Source organism: Hemiscyllium ocellatum, chromosome 43, assembly GCF_020745735.1.
Source record: "Hemiscyllium ocellatum isolate sHemOce1 chromosome 43, sHemOce1.pat.X.cur, whole genome shotgun sequence".
Lineage (NCBI taxonomy): Eukaryota > Metazoa > Chordata > Chondrichthyes > Orectolobiformes > Hemiscylliidae > Hemiscyllium > Hemiscyllium ocellatum.
In genome coordinates, this window is record NC_083443.1 from 6,886,285 (window position 1) to 6,906,214 (window position 19,930).

Here is a 19,930-nt window from a genome sequence, read left to right on the forward strand (position 1 = left end):
ATGCAACATTCAGAGCACAGTCAGTTCTTAATTCTGCCCTGTGACTATTGTGAGGACTATTTAAGTTCTTCGAAAGGTAATTGGGGACAGTTTAGGGGACACAGGCAGCTGGAGAAAGAGAAAGAACAAGGGGTAGTATATGCCATATATGGTACTATGCTGCTAGAACAAACTTAGAAGTAAGCCCTACGAATTCAGTAGACAGCTAATGAATTTGAGTGAGAATTCAGAAGTTGTCCTGGGGAGCTAAGAAGTGGGAAAGTTGCTGCCTCCATAAATGGGGGATGCCATGTGGGGTGCCATGTGGGGCTTTTAAACCTATTTGAACAAACATGACAGTGCAGCTAAGAGAGTGGTATTTAAAATTCCACAGGCAGTAGTTGCCTCATACAAGTGAGTCAAAGTGGAACTCAGAAGACCCAGCGACAGATCTAGCAAAAAGGTGGAGTTGTGTTTGTTAGAAGTACTGGACTGTGATTGAGGGGAGCATACAGGAACTGGAACATTCATCCAATTAACTCATATAGAATAGTTTTTAAGAGTGAGTTTAAAGACAGTATCAGCAAAAATAACAAACTCCAGTTCCTTCTAAATTTCATGAGATGGATAATCCACTTATTAACAGCTGGGGGGAATTTACTGAGAAATGTGTGAAATCCGCCCTGAGTTCATTAGCTTCTTGATGTGTAGTGTGGGAGTGTACAATCACAGCATATTACCCTATTTACTATGTTAATTTTGAATGTTGTGTCTCTGCATGTTTTCTTACTGGAGGTGGTCACACTACTTAGTGTTTTTTGATCTGACCAGTGGTCAGGACTAAGGAACTGTGGGTGCAGTTGAGGCAGTTATTGGGACCCAGAAAGCAGGAGATGGGAGCACCCCAGCAATTGTTCAACAGGTTTGGCATTCTTTTGGTTTGTTAGCTATGTGTGGGGGACAGCTGGGTGGTTGAGATATCCAACTATGGCACCGATGAGCACAGGAACCCACTTGAGTTTTGCAAAAAGGAATGCAGTGGTATTAGAGGAAGACAGTAATCTGCAGGGAATTGATGCTGTTCCCAGCAGAGAAGAGCAAGAATTCAGAAGGTTGCACTGCTTGCCTCAGACCAGGATTTGTGAAGCACGTTCAAGGCTAAGAGGAACACAGAGTGGGCAGCTTGGGAGGTCAATTTAGACAACACAAGGAAAAAGGTACTTCACAATCAGTATGAGGAATAAAGTATCAAATAAAGCAGAGCTCAAAGGGTAATAGATCTGGATTATTCCCTTAGCCACACGAAAGTTGGCAGAGGGCAAATAAGATCAGTGAAGTTAATGAGTGACACAAAGGCTGGTGCAGAAGTGGGTTCCAGTTTGTAGGGCAGTAGAAAGAGACAAAGTGGAATCTGTGCTGTTGGGATATTCTACATTTGAACAAGGCTGGGACAGGTGCTTTTGCAAACTGCAGAACCAGGGAACTAGAGAGTGGTTTAAACTAAATAATGGGGCCAAGTGATTATGCTTGGGAAGATGGGACAAATCAAAAAGTACAGAAAGGTCAAAACAGAAGTGTTTAAATTGGGAAATGATAATGCCATGACTGGAAGGGATTATAATAATAATTAGTAATAATATGAGCAAATTTGCTGATGTTACTAAGCTGGGTGGCAGGGTGAAATGTGATGAGGATGTTAGGAGATTACAGGGTAACCTGGACAAGTTAGGTGAGTGGTCAGATGCATGACAAATGCAGTTTAATGTGGATAAATGTATGGTTATCCAGTTTGGTGGCAAGAACAGGAAGGCAGGTTACTACCTAAATGGAATCAATTTAGGTAAAGGGGCAGTATAGAGAGATCTGGGTGTTCTTGTCCACCAGTTAATGAAGGTACAGCATGCAGGTACAGCAGGTAGTGAAGGCAGCTAATAGCAATGCTGGCCTTCATAACAAGAGGGATTGAGTACGGAAGCAAAGAGGTTCTTCTGCAGCTGTACAGGCCCCTGGTGAGACCACACCTGGAGTACTGTGTGCAGTTCTGGTCTCCAAATTTGAGGAAAGACATTCTGGCTATTGAGGGAGTACAGGTAGGTTCACGAGGTCAATTCCTGGAAGGGCAGGATGACCTTACACTGAAAGACTGGAGCGACTGGGCTTGTATACCCTTGAGTTTAGAAGACGGAGAGGGGATCTGATTGAGACGTACAAGATTATTAAAGGATTGGACACTCTGGAGGCAGGAAATATGTTTCCACTGATGGGTGAATGCCAAACCAGAGGACACAGCTTAAAAATACGGGGTAGACCATTTTAGGACAGAGATGAGGAGAAACTTCTTCACCCAGAGAGTGGTGGTTGTGTGGAATGCTCTGTCCCAGAGGGCAGTGGAAGCCCAGTCTCTGGCTTCATTTAAGAAAGAGTTGGATAGAGCTCTCGAGGATTGTGGAATCAAGGGTTATGGAGAGAAGGCAGGAATAGGATACTGATTAAGGATGATCAGCCATGATCATATTGAATGGTGGTGCAGGCTCGAAGGGCAGAATAGCCTACTCCTGCACCTTTTGTCTATTGAAGAACAAAATTAAAGCCTCTGCATCTGAATGTATGAAGTATGCTGAACAGATAAACTAATAACAAAAATAGAAATACATATCAGGTCATATAGCCATTACAAAGACATAGCTGCAGGATGACACATTAGTATAACATTTGGGAAAGACTGAGGTAGAAAAAAAATTGAAGGGTAGTTCTGATAATTAATAATTGTATTTGCACAGTAGAGTGGATGACAAATTCAGGAAATCGAGACATAGAATCAATTTGGGTACAAAGGAGAGTTGCTAAAGGCAAGAAGTCATTTTTAGGGGTAGTGTGCAGGTCTCCAAAAATAAGTTTCTTTGATGAAGGGACTGAATGCACGATTATTGAATCTGTCATTGGCACAGGATAAACACAGGTCCAACATGAACCCTTTATGGTAACATATTGGAGCAATAAACTCAGTGAATCTTAGATGCCGAGACAATACCAGACTGGATGGGAAGAACAAAAATGCTTTTAGTGAGTTCAAAGGGAGCAATTCGGTTGCAGGCCAACAAGAAAATAGGAAGTGTAAGAAGGAACTTAAGAAAGCAATTAGAAGAACAAAAAAAAAGGGGACATGTGAAAGGACTTGTGAACAAACTTAGGGAGAATCCTAAGATACTTTATATTAAAGGGAAGAGGTTAACCAGTGAAAGGGTAGTGCCCATTTGGGACCAAGAGGCAATCAGTGTGTGAACCACAGGATATCAGAAGGATGTTAAATGAATATTTCTCTTCGGTTCTCCTTTTCCAGAGTGAAAACCGAAGTATGGCATTCAGGAAAAGGCACTGTGAAGAACTTGCACATTTTGACATAGGAAGTGGGGAGGGACCAGATGTTCTTACAGGCTTAAAAATGGACAAATTGTATCCCAGGCTGCTATGGAAGGTGAAGCAGGAAACTGCAGGGGCATTGACAAATTTTTCTCTCCTCTCTGCCCATGGATGGGGGGAGGAGGCACAGAGGACTGGAAGACATCTAATTTCCATGTCGGTGTGGGTTTCCTCCGGGTTCCTCCCACAGTCCAAGAAAATGTGTGGGTCAGGTAAATTGGCCATGCTAAATTGCCCGTAGTGTTAGGTAAGGGGTAAATGTAGGGGTCTGGGTGGGTTGCACTTCGGCGGGTCGGTGTGGACTTGTTGGGCCGAAGGGCCTGTTTCCACACTGTAAGTAATCTAATCTAATGTGGTTCTAGTTTTCAACAAAGGTGGGAGAGATGAACCAGGAAATTATAGACTGGTCAGTCTCATGTCAGCAGTGAGAAAATTCTGAAGGACAGAATTAATATCTACCCGCGAAGACATGAGTTAATTAGGGATAGTCAGCATGGCTTTGGCAGAGGGAGGTCATACCGAACAAATTTGTTAGAATTTTTCAAAAATCTGATCAAGTGTGTTGTTTGGGGAATTTCAGTTGATGTTGTTTGTATAGATTTTAGCAAAGCTTTTGACAAGGTGCCACAGAGGACACTGATCAAGAAGCTTAAAGCAAACAGAGTTCAGGAAAACTTGGCAAGAGGGAGCAGAAGCTGGCTTAGTAATAGGACATAAAGGGTAGTGATAGAAGGTTGTTTAAGTGTCTGGAGGCCAGTGTCCAGCAGGATACCACAAGAATGAGTACTGGGACCTTACCATTTGTTCTATAATGCATGGTTGCATTCTTTGCAACCCCACATTATAGAAAAATCACACTTTAGAAACAGCGCTTAAAGTTGGCGATGGAACTGCTTGACAGCCAACACACATTTTAAAAGTTTGAGTTTTACAGTCAACACACATTTTAAAAAGGTTTGTGCTTTAGAAACAGTGTCCCCAATTTGTCAATCACATTACAGCAAATTCACATTAACAAAACACATTTTACAGTAGAACAGCCTGTATATAAATGATACAGATGAAAATGTAGGGGGAATGTTTAGCAAGTTTACACATGACACCAAGGATGGTAAGATGGTTATTAGTGAAGACGATGGTTGTAGATTATAGGAATGTATAGATGGGTTGGTCAGATGGGCAGAGCAGTGGCATATGGTATTTAACGCTGTTCAGTGGAAGGTGATACACTTTGGAAGAAACATAAGATGAGGGAGTATTTAATAAATGGCAGGTCACTGGATTGCTCAGAGGAACAGAGGGATCTTGGGGTAATTATTCACAGATCCCTGAACTCAGTAGTACATGTGAATAGGATAGTTAAGGTGGCAAATAGGACACTTTCTTTCATCAGTTGTGGCATAGAGTATAACAGCAAGGAGGTAATGTCGTTGTACAGAGCGTTGGTTAGGCCACAGCTGGAGTACTGTGTGCAGTCTGGTCACCCCACTACAGGAAGGATATAGCACTCGAGAGATATACAGAGAAGGCTCACCAGAATGTTGCCTGGGATGGAGCAACTGAGATATAAGAAAAGAGACAGACTTGGATTGTCTTCTTTAGAACAGAAAAGGCTGAAGGAGGAAACGATTGAAGTGTAGAAGGTTATTAGGACAGGGGTCAGAGGGATGGTAATTTTAGGGTAAGGGACAGGAGATTCGGAGGGGATTTGAGAAAAAAAAACCTTTTCATTCAGAATTTGGTGGGAACCTGGAATGCACTGCCTGGAAAGGTAGTGGAGACTGGAAACTTTACAAATGTAAGATGATATTGTGGTGGTGCCTGTAACTGTGGCAGAGTGAGTGATCTTTTCATCATGAGTTAATTTTTGGAAGCTGAAATGGGGCCTGGTCCACCAGACTTGGGGCCAGTCACCTGGTTGTTGCAGCAGCTAGAGTATTGGTGGTGATGAGGTGGCATTGGCAGCAGTGATATTCCAGGTCTGGTCAGCAGGGCTGCTTTAGCATGCTCCTCCTTGCTGTTGCATCCTCAAACAATGGCTTGGCTGCTGCAGAGTGTGGCAGCATCCCAATAACTACTTAGGAAATGAAGGAGCCATATATAGAACAAAATAATGTAATTGGCCCTAAATTTTTATTATAATTTATTTAACCAAAGTGGCAGTGAATTATGGCAGCTTCTATACATTTTACTGTAACTGCAGAAATACATGTAACAAAAAATGTCTATTACTACTACAACCTTTTAAAAAATATCTGGATGAGCACTTAAAATATCATAACATTCAATGATATGGGATAAGTGCAGAAAATTGGAATTAGTGTACCTTTAGTGGTGGATATCGTTGGTGCAATTTGACGGGTCTAAGGGCCTTTTTTTGTGCTGAGGGACCATATAACTCTGACTCTAAATGGGAAATTTATTTGTGAAGAGATAAAGAAGCTAAAAAGGCATTTACATAGGTTGAGCAGGAAAGCATCCAGATGGAATATAATGTCAGAAAATATGAAAATGACCATTTTAGTAGAAAAAGTAAAAAAAAGTGCACCATCTAAATTGTGAAATATGCAAAGATTGGAGGTTCAAATATATCCTCATGGAACGGTTGCAAAAGGTTGGTACACATGTACAACAACTAATGAGGTAACCTAGTAAAATATACTGTTAATTACAAGGAGAACTGAATACAAAACTAGTAAGGTCATGTTTCACCTCCACAGGATACTGGTGAGACCTTATCTGAGGTAATGTGTACAACATCAGTGCCCTTATTTAAGGATGTATGTAAGTGTACTGAAAGCATTGCAGTGATTCACAAAAATACCTGGAATGGGTGATTTATCTTATGGTGAAAATTTGAATAGTGAGTTCAGGAAAGAGAGAGTCTACTTAATTGAAACATGAAACCCTGATAGTTTTAACATGTTACATGGCAAGAATGCAAATAACCAGGAAAGCTAATAGGATGTTATGCTTTATTGCAAGGGGAAATTGAATACCAGAATAGGGAGGCCATGTTTCAGTTATAGAAGGCATTAGTCAGATCACAACTGGAATACTGTGCACAGTAATGGTGACCGTATTTAGAGAAGGATGTTAATGCATTGGAGGCAGTTCAGACAAGGTTTACTAGACTAATAACTGAAATGAGCGGATTGACTTAGGAGGAAAGATTAGACAGCCTCTATCCTCTGGAGTTTAGCAGTCATTTAAATTTAAATATTTAAGATCACGAGGAAACCTGATTGGGTGGATGTTGACTAACACCTTCCACCCCGACCTCAAATTTACCTGGACCGTCTCAGACTCCTCCCTCCCCTTCCTAGACCTTTCCATTTCTATCTCGGGCGACCAAATCAACACGGACATTTACTATAAACCGACCGACTCCCACAGCTACCCAGACGACACCTCCTCCCACCCCATCCCTGTAAAAACGCCATCCCATATTCCAAATTTCTTCGCCTTCGCTGCATCTGCCTCCCAGGAGGACCAATTCCAATACCGAACAACCTAGATGGCCTCCATCTTCAAAGACCGCAATTTCCCCCCAGACATGGTCGACGATGCTCTCCACCGCATCTCCTCCACTTCCCGCTCCTCCGCCCTTGAGCCCTGCCCCTCCAATTGCCACCAGGACAGAACCCCACTGGTCCTCACCTACCACCTCACCAACCTCCATATACATCACATCATCCGTTGTCATTTCCGCCACCTCCAAACGGATCCCACCACCAGGGATATACTTCCCTCCTCACCCCAATCAGTGTTCCGAAAAGACCACTCCCTCCGTGACTCCCTCATCAGGTCCACACTCCCACCAACCCAACCTCCATTCCCTGCACCTTCCTCTGCAACGGCAAGAAATGCCCACACCTCCCCCCTTACTTCCCTCCAATGCCTCAAGGGATCCTTCCATACCCACTACAAATTCACCTGCACCTCCACACACCATTTATTGCATCCGTTGCACCCGATGTGGCCTCCTCTATATTGGGGAGACAGGCCGCCTACTTGCGGAATGTTTCAGAGAACACCTCTGGGACATCCAGACCAACCAACCCAACCCCCTGTGGCTCAACACTTCAACTCCCCCTCCCACTCCACCAAGGACATGCAGGTCCTTGGACTCCTCCATCGCCAGACCATAGCAACACGACAGCTGGAGGAAGAGCACCTCATCTTCCACCTAGGAACCGTCCAACCACAAGGGATGAACTCAGATTTCTCTAGTTTCCTCATTTCCCCTCGCCCCACCTTGTCTCAGTCCCAACCCTCAAACTCAGCACCACCTTCCTAACATGCATCTTCTTCCTGACCTCTCCGCCCCCAACCCGGCCTATCACCCTCACCTTATCACCCTCACCGTAATCTCCTTTCACCTATCGCATTTCCAACGCCCCTCCCCCAAGTCCCTCCTCCCTACCTTTTATCTTAACCTGCTTGGCACACTTTCCTCATTCCTGAACAAGGGCTCATGCCCGAAACGTCGATTCTCCTGCTCCTTAGATGCTGCCTGACCTGCTGCGCTTTTCCAGCAACACATTTTCAGCTCTGATCTCCAGCATCTGCAGTTCTCACTCTCTCTTGGATGTTGAAAGCATGGATCCTTTTGTGGGATGACGTAGAACTAGGGGTCACAGCTTAAAAACAAGTGGGGTGGGGAATCATTTAATTTTAAGAGGTAAGAGTCTTTGAAAATCCCTTCCTCAAAAGGCCAAAGATGGAGAGTTTTTAAATATATCTACAGCAGAAGTAGATAGATTCTTGACTACCAAGGGAATGAAAGAATATTAGGCATATGCAGGAATGTAGAACTGAAGTTAAAATCAAATCAGCCGTGATCTTATGAATGGCAAAGCAGACTCATAGGGCTCGTAGAGTGGTGGCCTACCCTTGTTTCTTAGAACATAGGACATTATGACACAGTTCAGGTCTTTCAGCCCCCTTATTGATATGTTCATGTCTATCCCTTAGTTCTATTCTAGAACTAAGAATCACTGGTGAAGAGCAGTCTTTCTGAACTACTGCATTCTATGTGATCTAAGTAAACCCATAATGTCGTTGGGAAAGGTATTCAAGAATATTGACTAAACAGCGATATATTTTGAATCAGCTGGCAACTTCCTCCTGTTAGGGTCATTCATTGCATAACTGTGCAGAATCACTGCTTACGCATGATAAGGATCACTCATGGTGTAAGTGTCCAGAGTCACTGTCTATTCCAGGTAACCATGATGTGAAAGAGCTGGTGTTGGACAGGGGTGGGGGAGGAACAAAGTTAAAAGTCACGACGCCAGATTTAGTCCAACAGGTTTATTTGGAAGCACTAGCTTTCGGAGCACTGTTTCTTCATCAGGTGGTTGTGAAGCAGAACCATAAAACACAGTAAAACATCATCATGCAAGCAAAATGATCAATTTAACAAACCTGTGTGTTATGGTCCTGCTTCACAACCACACGAAGAAACAACGCTCCGAAAGCTAGTGCTTCCAAATAAACCTGTTGGACTATTATCTGGTGTTGTGAGATTTTTAACTTATTCTAGGTAATAATCAATCAGTCACCACATCACTATACAGAGTACCTCAAACCAATTTTTAAATTGTCTGCTTCCTGTTCTGGAGGCATCTGTCCATTGAAGTTGTAAAATGTTGTTCACAAATATGTCATTAAGGTACACATGCTGTTGGTCTGTATAAAACTGGCACTGGACAGCAATGGCATCACGCACAAAATAGGCATAATTTCAGTGAGTCAGTATTATAGTTGAGCTTTATACATTGTTGAGGGCCAATATTTGTGTATTAGGGAAAAAATGCAAAGCTAACTAAGGTTTGGATTCAATCTGCTTAAGCACATGCAACATGGTGATAAGTTGCTACTGTGCAGACACACTGGAACTGAGATATAACAACACAAATGAAGCCCTGGCTCAAATTAGGAGATGATTGTGAACTGAGTTTCCTGACAAAGTATTCAGGAAAGGCAAGGAAGGAAAGAAAGATGGGAGACTTGGCACTTTCTGTAGAAGGAACTGTTGCAGCACTGATAGGGATCGCATACTCTGGCATACAAAGACAGAATCTACTGGTTAAAACAGATGAACTATTTCACTTCTGGGCGATAGCCCCCATAGTGGGAAAGAGACAGAAGAGTAAATCTGTAGGAAATTACAGGATTAGAGAAGTGCTAATGGAGAAATTTCATCTTTCTAATGGGATAGTTTCAAGAGAAGGAAAATAACTGCGTAAATGTATGGCAAAGCACTTTGGCAAGAAGAACATGAATAAAAGTGAAGGCAAAGTGAAGGAAAATCATTCTAGCAGATTATAGGACTGTTCTGTTTACAGAGTTACTACATATTACAAAGAACTAGATTCTATCTGAAGATAAAACAATTTATAAATCACCAACATATCAGTTAAAAATCTACCCCTCCCAGTCTCACTTAATTCCACCTCGAAACACACACAGACTCAAGAAATTGCTGTTATGGGCAGAGTAAAAGTCTGGGAAAGCATTTATATGGTGGCTGTCCACAAAGCCTGTCCTTTTGTCAACCAGAAAGCTTCTTCTCAATCTTCCTGCTTCCATTATTTTCATTTGTTTGCAGGAAGCACAGGGTGACTGGTTCCCACTTATAAAACTCTGATATATTAATTGAAAGCTTACAACAACCAATGCGGGGAAACAAACAGGCTATCTTCAAGCACGAGATGCTTTTTATTGCGGAGCAAAACAGCTTCCTTCCTCTTTCAGAACTCAAATAATTTCTGAACATTCACACTATAAGCTATTCAGCTACCTGGGAACCAATTACAGTTTGTCTTGATGACTGGCCTCTAGCCCACAGACCAATCAGCTACTTGTTGTCAGCCAAACTTTGATTTGTACACACCTCTTGGCACCAGCTAATCTGCAACTCGACTTTAGACAAGCAATTGTGTAAACAGCACTTACAATGGATATCAGGAAACCTGTTTTTAAAAAATCTTTCAACAATCCTTGGCTTCTAAACCAGTTCATTCAATTTTACCACATAATCAAAAATACAGAAAAATAAACAGAAACTTTACACTGTTTAACAATAAATTATACCTATTCAAATCAGAGATTAGACTAAGTATTTTCTCAAAAAGAATTGAAGGACTTTGGAACTTTCTTCCTTGAAAGGCTCTGAAAGCAGAGTCTTTGAATATTTTTAAGGAATAGGTAGACAAATTCTTGATGAGTAAGATAGAATGTTCACTGGGGTAGACAGAAATGTGAAGTGATCAGATCAGTTAACAATTTACTGAATGGTGAAACAGTCAAGAGGCTGAATAGCCTACTCAAGTTCCCAATTCAGATTAACTAAACTCTTGAGTTTCATTCTTTGGCACTTGTACTGTGGCTATCAGTCCTATGTCATAACAAAGGAAAATTGCTCATTCCCCTCTCGATTTAGAACGAGAAATTGTCATCAGATCACAAGCAGATGTCAATATTGGGAAAAAGCATGCCAGCGGAGCAGATCCATGACACAAACTGCACAGGTCAGGTGCTGCTTTAACAATCCCCTATACTGATTAACTAATACCATGAATTAATCGTTATCCACACAGGAGTTCGAATTTGCTCTCAAGTTTCTTGGGTGCTCTGATCACAGAACTTCAGTTCTACTTGATGATTTGAAATCAATGACCATTTGCCCTGTGAAACCCTGCATTGTTAAGGTCTATACAAAGTTGATTAAACTGCAATAAATAGATTTTGGAAAATATATTTTGACCCATTTATCATGTTTCTGAAATACAAAACTATGTTTTAACTATGAAGCAGTGTCTTTTAGTGGCTCCAGCTGTGTTAGGCCTCACTGTATTCAAAGTACCTACAGAAAGGTTTGCCTTTCAAAACTAAATGGTACAATTTTAAATGAGAGCTGGAGGCTCACATACACAGGTTTGATATCAGTGGGATAAGCCACTGAGGCTGCTGAAACAGCAAACACAAAAACAAGAAAATATTGCATCTTGCTGCCTCTCTCTCTCTTTCCTCCTTGTAAGATGCATTGTTGAGGACATGGAGTCAAATTCTAACACTTCTGATGATGGAATTATCATGTAAACACTGGTGAGTGATTTAAAACCCATCTGGTCCACTAATTTCTAAGGGTAGGAAATCTACCATTTTTACCTTAACTGGCCTACTTTTGACTCCAGATCTAGTAATGTGGCTGACTCTTAACTGCCCTCTAAAATGGCCTTGCCATTCACTGAGTTGTCAAAACTGCTGCAAAGTCTAAAGAAAGGAATGAAAATCAGACAGACCACCGCATTGATCTTGGCCCTGTTGATCCTGCAAAGTCATCCTTACTAACATCTGAGAGCTTGCATAAAAATTGGGAGTTGTCCCACAGATTAGTCAAGCAACAGCCTGACAGTCACACTCACTATGTCCTAAACACCACAATTCCCGGTCTTCACCTGTCCTAGAAGTGTTCACTCAGTTGTTTATAGTCAGGAGGATGATACTCAACATTAACTCAGAACCCCACAAAGTCTCATAGCATCAGGTCAAACATAGGCAAGGAAACATCCTGCTGAGTATCACCTAGTCGATGATCCTCCACCCAACAAGAGAGAAAAAGATTTGACCTTGGCCCCAGTAAACTATCACTGATGCACCTGTCCATGACAGTTTTGGTCAGAATGCAGAGATAACATCATATTATGCATATCCTGCATTGTGCAGTGTGGCACTAACACAATGTTAAATGGGACAGATTTTGAACAGATCTACGTGGCATTGCATGCCATCAGCAGTAGACAGACAAGCAGGAAGCTGGAAGAATACAGCAAGTCAGGCTACACCAGGAGATAGAGAAGTCAATGTTTCAAATATATCCCTTTTTCAGGACTAGGGTCGGGTGTAAGGGGAGCCACAGATAAAGGAGTGGGGTGCAGACTGGTGAAGTGGGGATAGGTCACTCAGGTAGAGGGTATGACTCGTTTGGTCGATGGTAGGAATGAACCTGGTTGGTGCCAAGAAGGGTCGATGAGAGGAATGGAAGGGAGGGGACATCCATCAACAGCAGTAGAACCACATTTAACCACATTTTATAATCTCATGGCTTGCATATCTCCACAATCTATCATGATCATTAAGCCAGGTGTTGAACTCTAGTTCAATGAAGAGCGCAGCTTCAGGTGTATCGAAAAACAAGGCAGCTACTTTGTAAAGCTACAACACAAGACTGCTTGCATGCAAAACAGATGCAGCCTGCAACAGACATGGCTAAGTGATCTCACAACCAATGCATCATATTAGGTCCTGCTGTCCTGTCACATCCTTGAGGTTGGAAGAGCAAAGTAAGCCAGGCAGTATCAGGTGGTGAAGTCGTCCATGTTTCGGGTATAACTCTTCTTCCTGTTATCAATGGTGGTGGACAATTAAACAACTCACTGGAGGTGGAGTCTCGAAAAATATCCCATACTCAATGTCAGGATCAATGAACTTAAAGTTAGTGCTCCATGAATTACCACCTTAAATTTGCATATGAACAGAATTAAGGCTGTGGATTGACTTTTTAAATTCACCAATATCACACCACAGTCAAAACAAGCCCATCTAAACCTCCAGTCCCATTACTTTTTCCTGCTTAAAATGTTGAGTGAATAAAATTAAAAGGACAAATTGTTCAGTTGCTTCCTATGGACTAGTTTAAATATTCTGCTCCAAGATACACTCTTGTTCAACTTTTAGAAATTATTTGTTCTATAAACAGGGTTCCTTGCATTCCAACTCTCCTTAAAACAGCTGCATTCCAAGCAGTCTCATACTCGGGTCACACATTTTATTTTCACCAATCCCCAAAAAATGAAACCATCCAGACTATAATGCAAATTAAAAGCAACTGCTATGCTGAGTAGATCATTAGATTATTTGGAAATCAAATCTGACTTCGCTCATTTCTTCCCTCCTCTGCATAATTCAAACTGAAACTGCAAAAGTACTCGGAGTTGTTAGAAGTGTTTTACTGAAGACAATGTTCGACCAAAGCCTATCTGCTGTTCCACTGGTGCAAACTGATTTTAACATTTTCACAGCCCTACTAAAAGCAGGATATTCTTCAAACCAATATTCATCTCCATCATAAATAGCACAGCTACTTGAAATCTGAAAAAACAAAATTTCTTATACCATGACTCCTCACTCCCCTCATTGTACATTTTTTGAAAAAAAGCAATGGTCTACACAATTCTCTTCCCTTGCTCTAGTTTTTCCTAGAAGCTCTTCATTGTAATATCTTCTACTCATGAGTTATATCTGAAACATTTATTTCTATGTTTTCAAGAGATGCTGCTTGATCTACTCAGAGTTGACATAAGTAGAGACCAACTCGCGAGTACTCACTTCTTGTATTCAAAATGATAGTGTTGTATCTACCGGCATAAAACTGACAAATGTTTGAACATTTAGGACACAGTAATCTTTTTCTTGAAATTGAGTTTTGCTTTCTTTCTTTGTTGTCTGACTTTTGAGGTTTCTGGAAGCTATTCATAGAATCCCTACAGTGTGGAAACAGGCCATTTGGCCTAATAACTCCATACTGACCCTCCAAAGAGTAGTCCACCAGACTCATTCCCCGACTATATTTACCCCTGACTAACACACCCCTTAACACAATGGGCAATTCACCTAACCTGGTCATCTTTGAATTGTGAGAGGAAAGCCATGCAGACACAGATAGAATGTGCAGACCCCACATAGACAGTTGCCTAAGGCTGGAATCGAACCCAGCTCCCTGGAGCTGTGAGCCAGGGGTGCTAAACACTGAGCCACCATGCTACCCCTCAGAATCTCTTCTTGAAATTAAGGTTCACTTAAGATTTTCCTACTGTGTTTTTTTTCAGTCAAGGACCACGAATTATGAAACTCTTTTGCCCAACTTTAATAATCTTACAGAGCTCAAGTTTAAGCTTAACATCACCTAAAAGCAATTCTGATTTACCTGGTCTTTTAATCACATTTCCTCAGCCTAATGTCCTAAACTATGCACATACTAGCTCAAAAGAACTCCCTCTTTTTCACATTCCATCCATTTATTTGTGCTGAATTTGACACTATTTACCTTGATTACAAGATAATTCTACAATACACCATACAGCTATTACAAAGATTACTGCTCTGCTTTTTAGGTTATCAAAATATCTTATCACCAGCACAGCACCCCTACTAAACAGTGCCTGGTTCTTTAAAATAAATTGCTTCTAAACATATAATTTGCAAGATGAAATGTAACAGTTTATTGAATACCTTCAATGAAAATAGAACAGGAATGACAAGTAAACAGACATTTCAAGGTTCTGGATGCATTATCAATTACCACTGATATACAACTTTGGTAGTTCATAAGCATCAGCTCAGTTCTAGCTCCAGATCTAACTTGCTATTTTAGTATATCACCAAACATTTCTGAGCTCTGGTACAAAAACCAGGAAATAAATAAAGAATTAATATAAACTTATATATTCCACCATTAGTACGCAGTGGAATTATTTCTTGCATAATAAAAACAATAATAGAGTGGGACTGGATAATTATAATTAGTTACTGCTGAGTGTGTGTAATCTTCCCAGAAGCATTTTATAAAAGATTGCAGATAAAGGTACAACTTTCAAATAAAACCAGACATCTGATGAACATTTGGCAGCACAACTGTGAAATACCCTTTTCTCCCTTGATTCAATGTAGATTTTAGCATTATATTTTACTTGTAATCTACCCATTACATGTTCAAGGCACAACAACTTGAACTATCACTGCCACTAACTTAAAATATAATACAACATGATAGTGTTCTCTTTAATATTGGAAGAATCCCAAGACCACAACACAATAAGTCTCTTTACCTCAAGTTCCAATGACTTGCTGCTTAGTGTCCTGGAATACAGTGAATCTGTCTGGCTCAGGTATGAGGCCGCAACAGTTAAAGGATGAACCTGATTCCAATTTTGCACCATCAGGTGTATTATCGAGTTTGAAGTTCAGCCCAAATAGATAGAAAGCAAGTTTGCTGTTTTCTAGTTGAAAGGTTTCTAATTAAAATGCATTTGGGAAAATACCTATCCAATTTCCTGAGGATATTGTTCTACAGGACAAACTTACACCTCAGTATTAAATCAGCAATCTCACTTGGCCACAGGATCAGCTTAGATATGAAAGAATATTGCAATGAAGCAAAGTGATACTTTGAAGTTGGGATGAAATGGAAGGGAGCAGTACTCTGCGGTAACTTGACCTGGCAGAGCCGAAAGGCAACAGTGAATGCCAAAACAGACGTTCATTCCTCTTTTGTTAATGTCATTTAGTACGAGGTCAAAGTACACAAAATTGTTCATGTTGCTGTCAGTATTTCACATCCTGTGATTTCAAAAACAGAATAAGGCATTGAGTGCAAAAGATTTATCTTGTACATCAAAACTTAATTTTCTGGAAGTTTTACAGACTGCTATTACTGGATAGTGATCAATTTGGAATAGTGATTTATATTGAATGTGGATAGTATAACCACATATTTCAATGGCAGGACAGTCTCTGTTCATTGCTTCTTTACTTGAGATCAGGTTGATCACTGCTCACTATTCATCATCTATCAATCAGGTCCTGTGCTATCTCTAATTTTTTTTCTGTTTAAGATTGCAATTAAGCAATGGTTCTCAGACTTTGCAGAATTTTTTTGCAACAGAGTTGAGGCAAACAACTATTAATAACATATTCAACTTGAGAGAAACACAAAGAACTTTATCCTCCCAAATATTTCAACAGGAGGCAATGGATAGGAACAAAGACTCAGAGCATGGGTTAATCTCCCTCTTATAACCCACAAGGACTGAAATCTGCATTAAACATGGAACTTCAAATTCTGTAATACTTAGAAGATCATTCCTGTATTACAGAACCTTTTCATTACAAATCAGATTATAACTTTCATCTCCTGCTTGCTCATACCTTAGGACCTGTCAAGCCTGGCCATGAATACTTAGACTGGATTTTCTTACAAAGAGAAAGTATGCTCATAAAGTTATTTCAAACGCTATCATGATAAGCACAAGAACAACTAATAAAAATAAATGTGTTTGGTTACTTGCAGCTGTCACAACCAATTTGAACACAATTTCATCCTGTCCTTATGTACATTTCAGAGAATCAGAATACGGCTCCATCTGTCTGAACTACTAACAGAAATAGCGATAACAGTCAACCAATCGCACCCAAAAGTCAATTATTTCACACTTTACAACACAGATTAATATTGAAAGCCAGAGCCAGGAAATTAAAAGGTTGTTTCTATCAGTAACATCACTGCCTCACTGTTAAACAGCACAATCTCAAAGCGTTCAGACTCTTGCCACAACTACACAACATAGATCCGTGCCGCTGGCATCCCCGGCCCGTTGTCACACGCGAGGCCCAGGCCGCAGGCCAACTCCGGCTGAGGAGCGAGAGGCAGCGGTGCAAGGTCAGCGCCGGGAAGGGGAATCCTTCAACACGGGCCCAGGCATTAACTCCAGGCCGGGGCCTGATCGAGGCCGGCCGCCGCTGCTGCGGTACACGATCCGGGCCCTCGGCCGCCACCAACACCGGAACCAGCCTAATCAAGGCCCGCATGCAGAGGGAGACACGAGCCCTCAGCCTCAGCCCTGGGACGCCAGTCCGCCGGTATTTTCCCCTCCCCTTACCGCTTACCGTATGATCGTGTTCGTCGGCTCGGGCCCTCAGGATGCCGATGGTGAGGCCGACACAGGCCAACAGTAGGAGTTTGCAGGGGGCCATGTCGTGAGGGCTCTGGCTCCGAGCGCCGCTGTCGCCGGGTGCTCACCGCACTCACAGGCTCCGCTCCGGCCCCGCCTCGCACTGCTCGGCCTCAGGAGGCGCGCGCCACCAGCCCGCCGTTCCGGCAGCGCCACGTCATCGGCGGCTCCACGGAGCACGCTGCTGCGTTGGGAGAGGGCGGGGTGAACGCGCCAAGGCGGATAAGGGCGGAGCCACAAGGTTCAGTGGGTGAGGCCACGCGGGTCAGTGGGCGGGGGTCACACGTCACGTTTGGATGACGTCACATGACACAAAGGGCGCGGCCAATTGTGTGAGGAACGGGTCCACACTATTAAAGCCCAAGGGCGGGGCCAACAGTATTGGGGCGGGGAAAGCAGGCCATGGGCGGGGCCATATCGCTGTGGGCGGGGTCATATTACTGGCGGCGGGGCCGTGTCACCATGGGCGTGGCAATTAGCCATTGGGGCGGTGCTACCTGCTGGGGGCGGAGCTAGTGACACGGGGGCGGGGCAAATGGGAGGGTCAGGGTCTCCAACAAAAAGCTAGCTCTGTCTTTGGAAATGCAGAAAGGTTCACTGGACTGATCCTTTGGATTGAGGGTTTCACAGACTCTATAGTCTACAGCTCAGTGAAAGGCCCTTCGAGTAATGTGTCAATAAAAAAAAGCACCTAACTATTCCAATTACAATTTTCAGCACTTAGCCCATAGCGTTGTAAAGTGCACATCTAAATACTTCCTAATTGTTCTGAGGGTTTCAGTTTTCTGATAAAGAAACGATGTAAACACTGGAACAGTGAATATTGTCATGACTGAACCTGACCACACAGTAAATCCTAAGCTGTTACCCCCTTGCGATTCCAATTATAAATAGTAGACGTTAGAGATGTTTCTCACTCCAAAGGTCATGAGTACTTGAAACTCTCTACCCCAGGGAGTGGCAAAAGTAATGCTACTGAATTATTTTTCATTAGACCATGGAATGTGCGAGTTGTTATCTGAACCACCATTGCTTGTCCCCAATTGCACTTGAGAAGGTGATGGTGGTGAGTTGCTTCCTTAAACTGCTACAGTCCATGTGCTGCAAGCAGACCCACAGTCATTTTAGGAAGGAAGTTTCAGGATTTTGACTTAGTGACACCAAAGGAATGGCTGTACATTTCCAAATCACGATGGCAAGTGGCTTGGAAGTGAACTTGCAAGGTGATGCGTTCCCATGTATCTCCTACCGTTGTCCTTTGAAGCGGTCATGAGTTGGGAAAAAGTTAAAATCGCTCAACACCAATATTCCAATCTTGAGTCAGACTGGTTCTATTTCCAAAGTAGCTATGGGAGTGATGAGACTGCCAAACATCTTTTGCTGAAATGTACCTTTGGAAAGAAGGTCTGGGAGCAATGCAGTGATTTTTGTGGGGTCTGTCCCAAGAGATTTGTGACATGGGACTGTGTTCTACAGGCTGTTCCCTGGGATGCAAACCGAGGCAAACATTGGCTGCAACTAGAAGACCATCAACTTGGTGAAAGACGCTTTTTGGTCTGCCCAAACCTTGTTGGGCTTTCAGTGCAAGGAGTTGACAATGACCAAGTGTGGCAGACTTGCACATTCCAAGGTCCAGGATTACATGCTGAGGGATGCATTAAAGCTTAGAGCAATTGTCACCAATGTACAGTGAGGAAAGACCACCATCTAAGGAATTTTTGCCAAGACCCAAGAGTATACACATTCTTAGACCCGAGAGTGCCTCCAAATTTATGAAGATATTTTTCATGCATGGGGGAAAATTGCACAGTAACTGTGGAATGTAAACTCCAATTCCGTTTCTTTTCTTGCTTTGCAGAACATTTGAGAGCCCTTTGTTTGTATGTACTTATAGACAATTTTGTTATGAATAAAGTATATTTTTGTAATTGAGAAAGCAGCTAGCGACTGGGAATTCACTATTGTGTAATGCACTACCGTTCTCCACATTGCTTGTTTACAAGGCACTAGTCAGTAGTATGATGGAATCCACTTGCCTAGATGAGTGCAATCCTAACAACAGTCAAGAAACCTGACATTACCTGGGATAAAACATCCTGCTTGATTGGCACCACATCCACAGACATCTACTCCCTTCACCACCGACATTCAGTTGCAGTGTGTACCATCAACAATTTAGAAATTCATCGAGGCTCTTTAAACAGTACTTTCCAAAGTCATGATGTGGAGATGCCAGTATTGGACTGGGGTGCACAAAGTTAAAAATCACACAACACCAGGTTATAGTCCAACAGTTTATTTGGAAGTACTAGCTTTCAGAGCGCTGTACTTAATTCGGTAGCTAGTGTAGCAGGATCATCAAACACAGAATTTATAGCAGAAGATCATAGTGTCATGCGATATATTGAACAAACCTAGACTGCTGTTAAATCTTTCATCTTTCAGAACGGGCTGCAGGTTTCAATTCATTAAACCCTAGAACTTCTTTCAAGTCACATTCCCGAGATAACTTAAGGTTTTATAAAAAAAGGTGACATCTCAGCTCAGACAATGCATTAAAGGTGTGAGGTTAGAGTCTGTATTTATCCCAATCTTGAGTTAAACTGGTTCTATATCCAAAGTTGGAATTTATAAAATGTCAAATGGATTGATTGCCTACAGACTGTGTGCTTTTTGAACAAAATAGAATGTATCTGCAAATACAATTCTGCCAATGCAAATGCATCCCATAG

At 42.0% G+C, this 19,930-nt stretch overlaps 1 protein-coding gene across 1 annotated transcript in view; it reads right to left on the reverse strand.

The window, feature by feature from the left end:
- tm9sf3 (transmembrane 9 superfamily member 3) overlaps window positions 1-17,373 on the reverse strand; it is a 144,881-nt gene extending 127,508 nt beyond the window's left edge. Inside the window, exon 1 of the mRNA XM_060854284.1 lies at window positions 17,134-17,373. Within this exon, the coding sequence (XP_060710267.1) occupies window positions 17,134-17,220 (87 nt within the window). The 5' untranslated portion in view covers window positions 17,221-17,373. The remainder of the gene's footprint in view (window positions 1-17,133) is intronic.
- Between the last annotated feature and the right edge of the window lie 2,557 nt (window positions 17,374-19,930).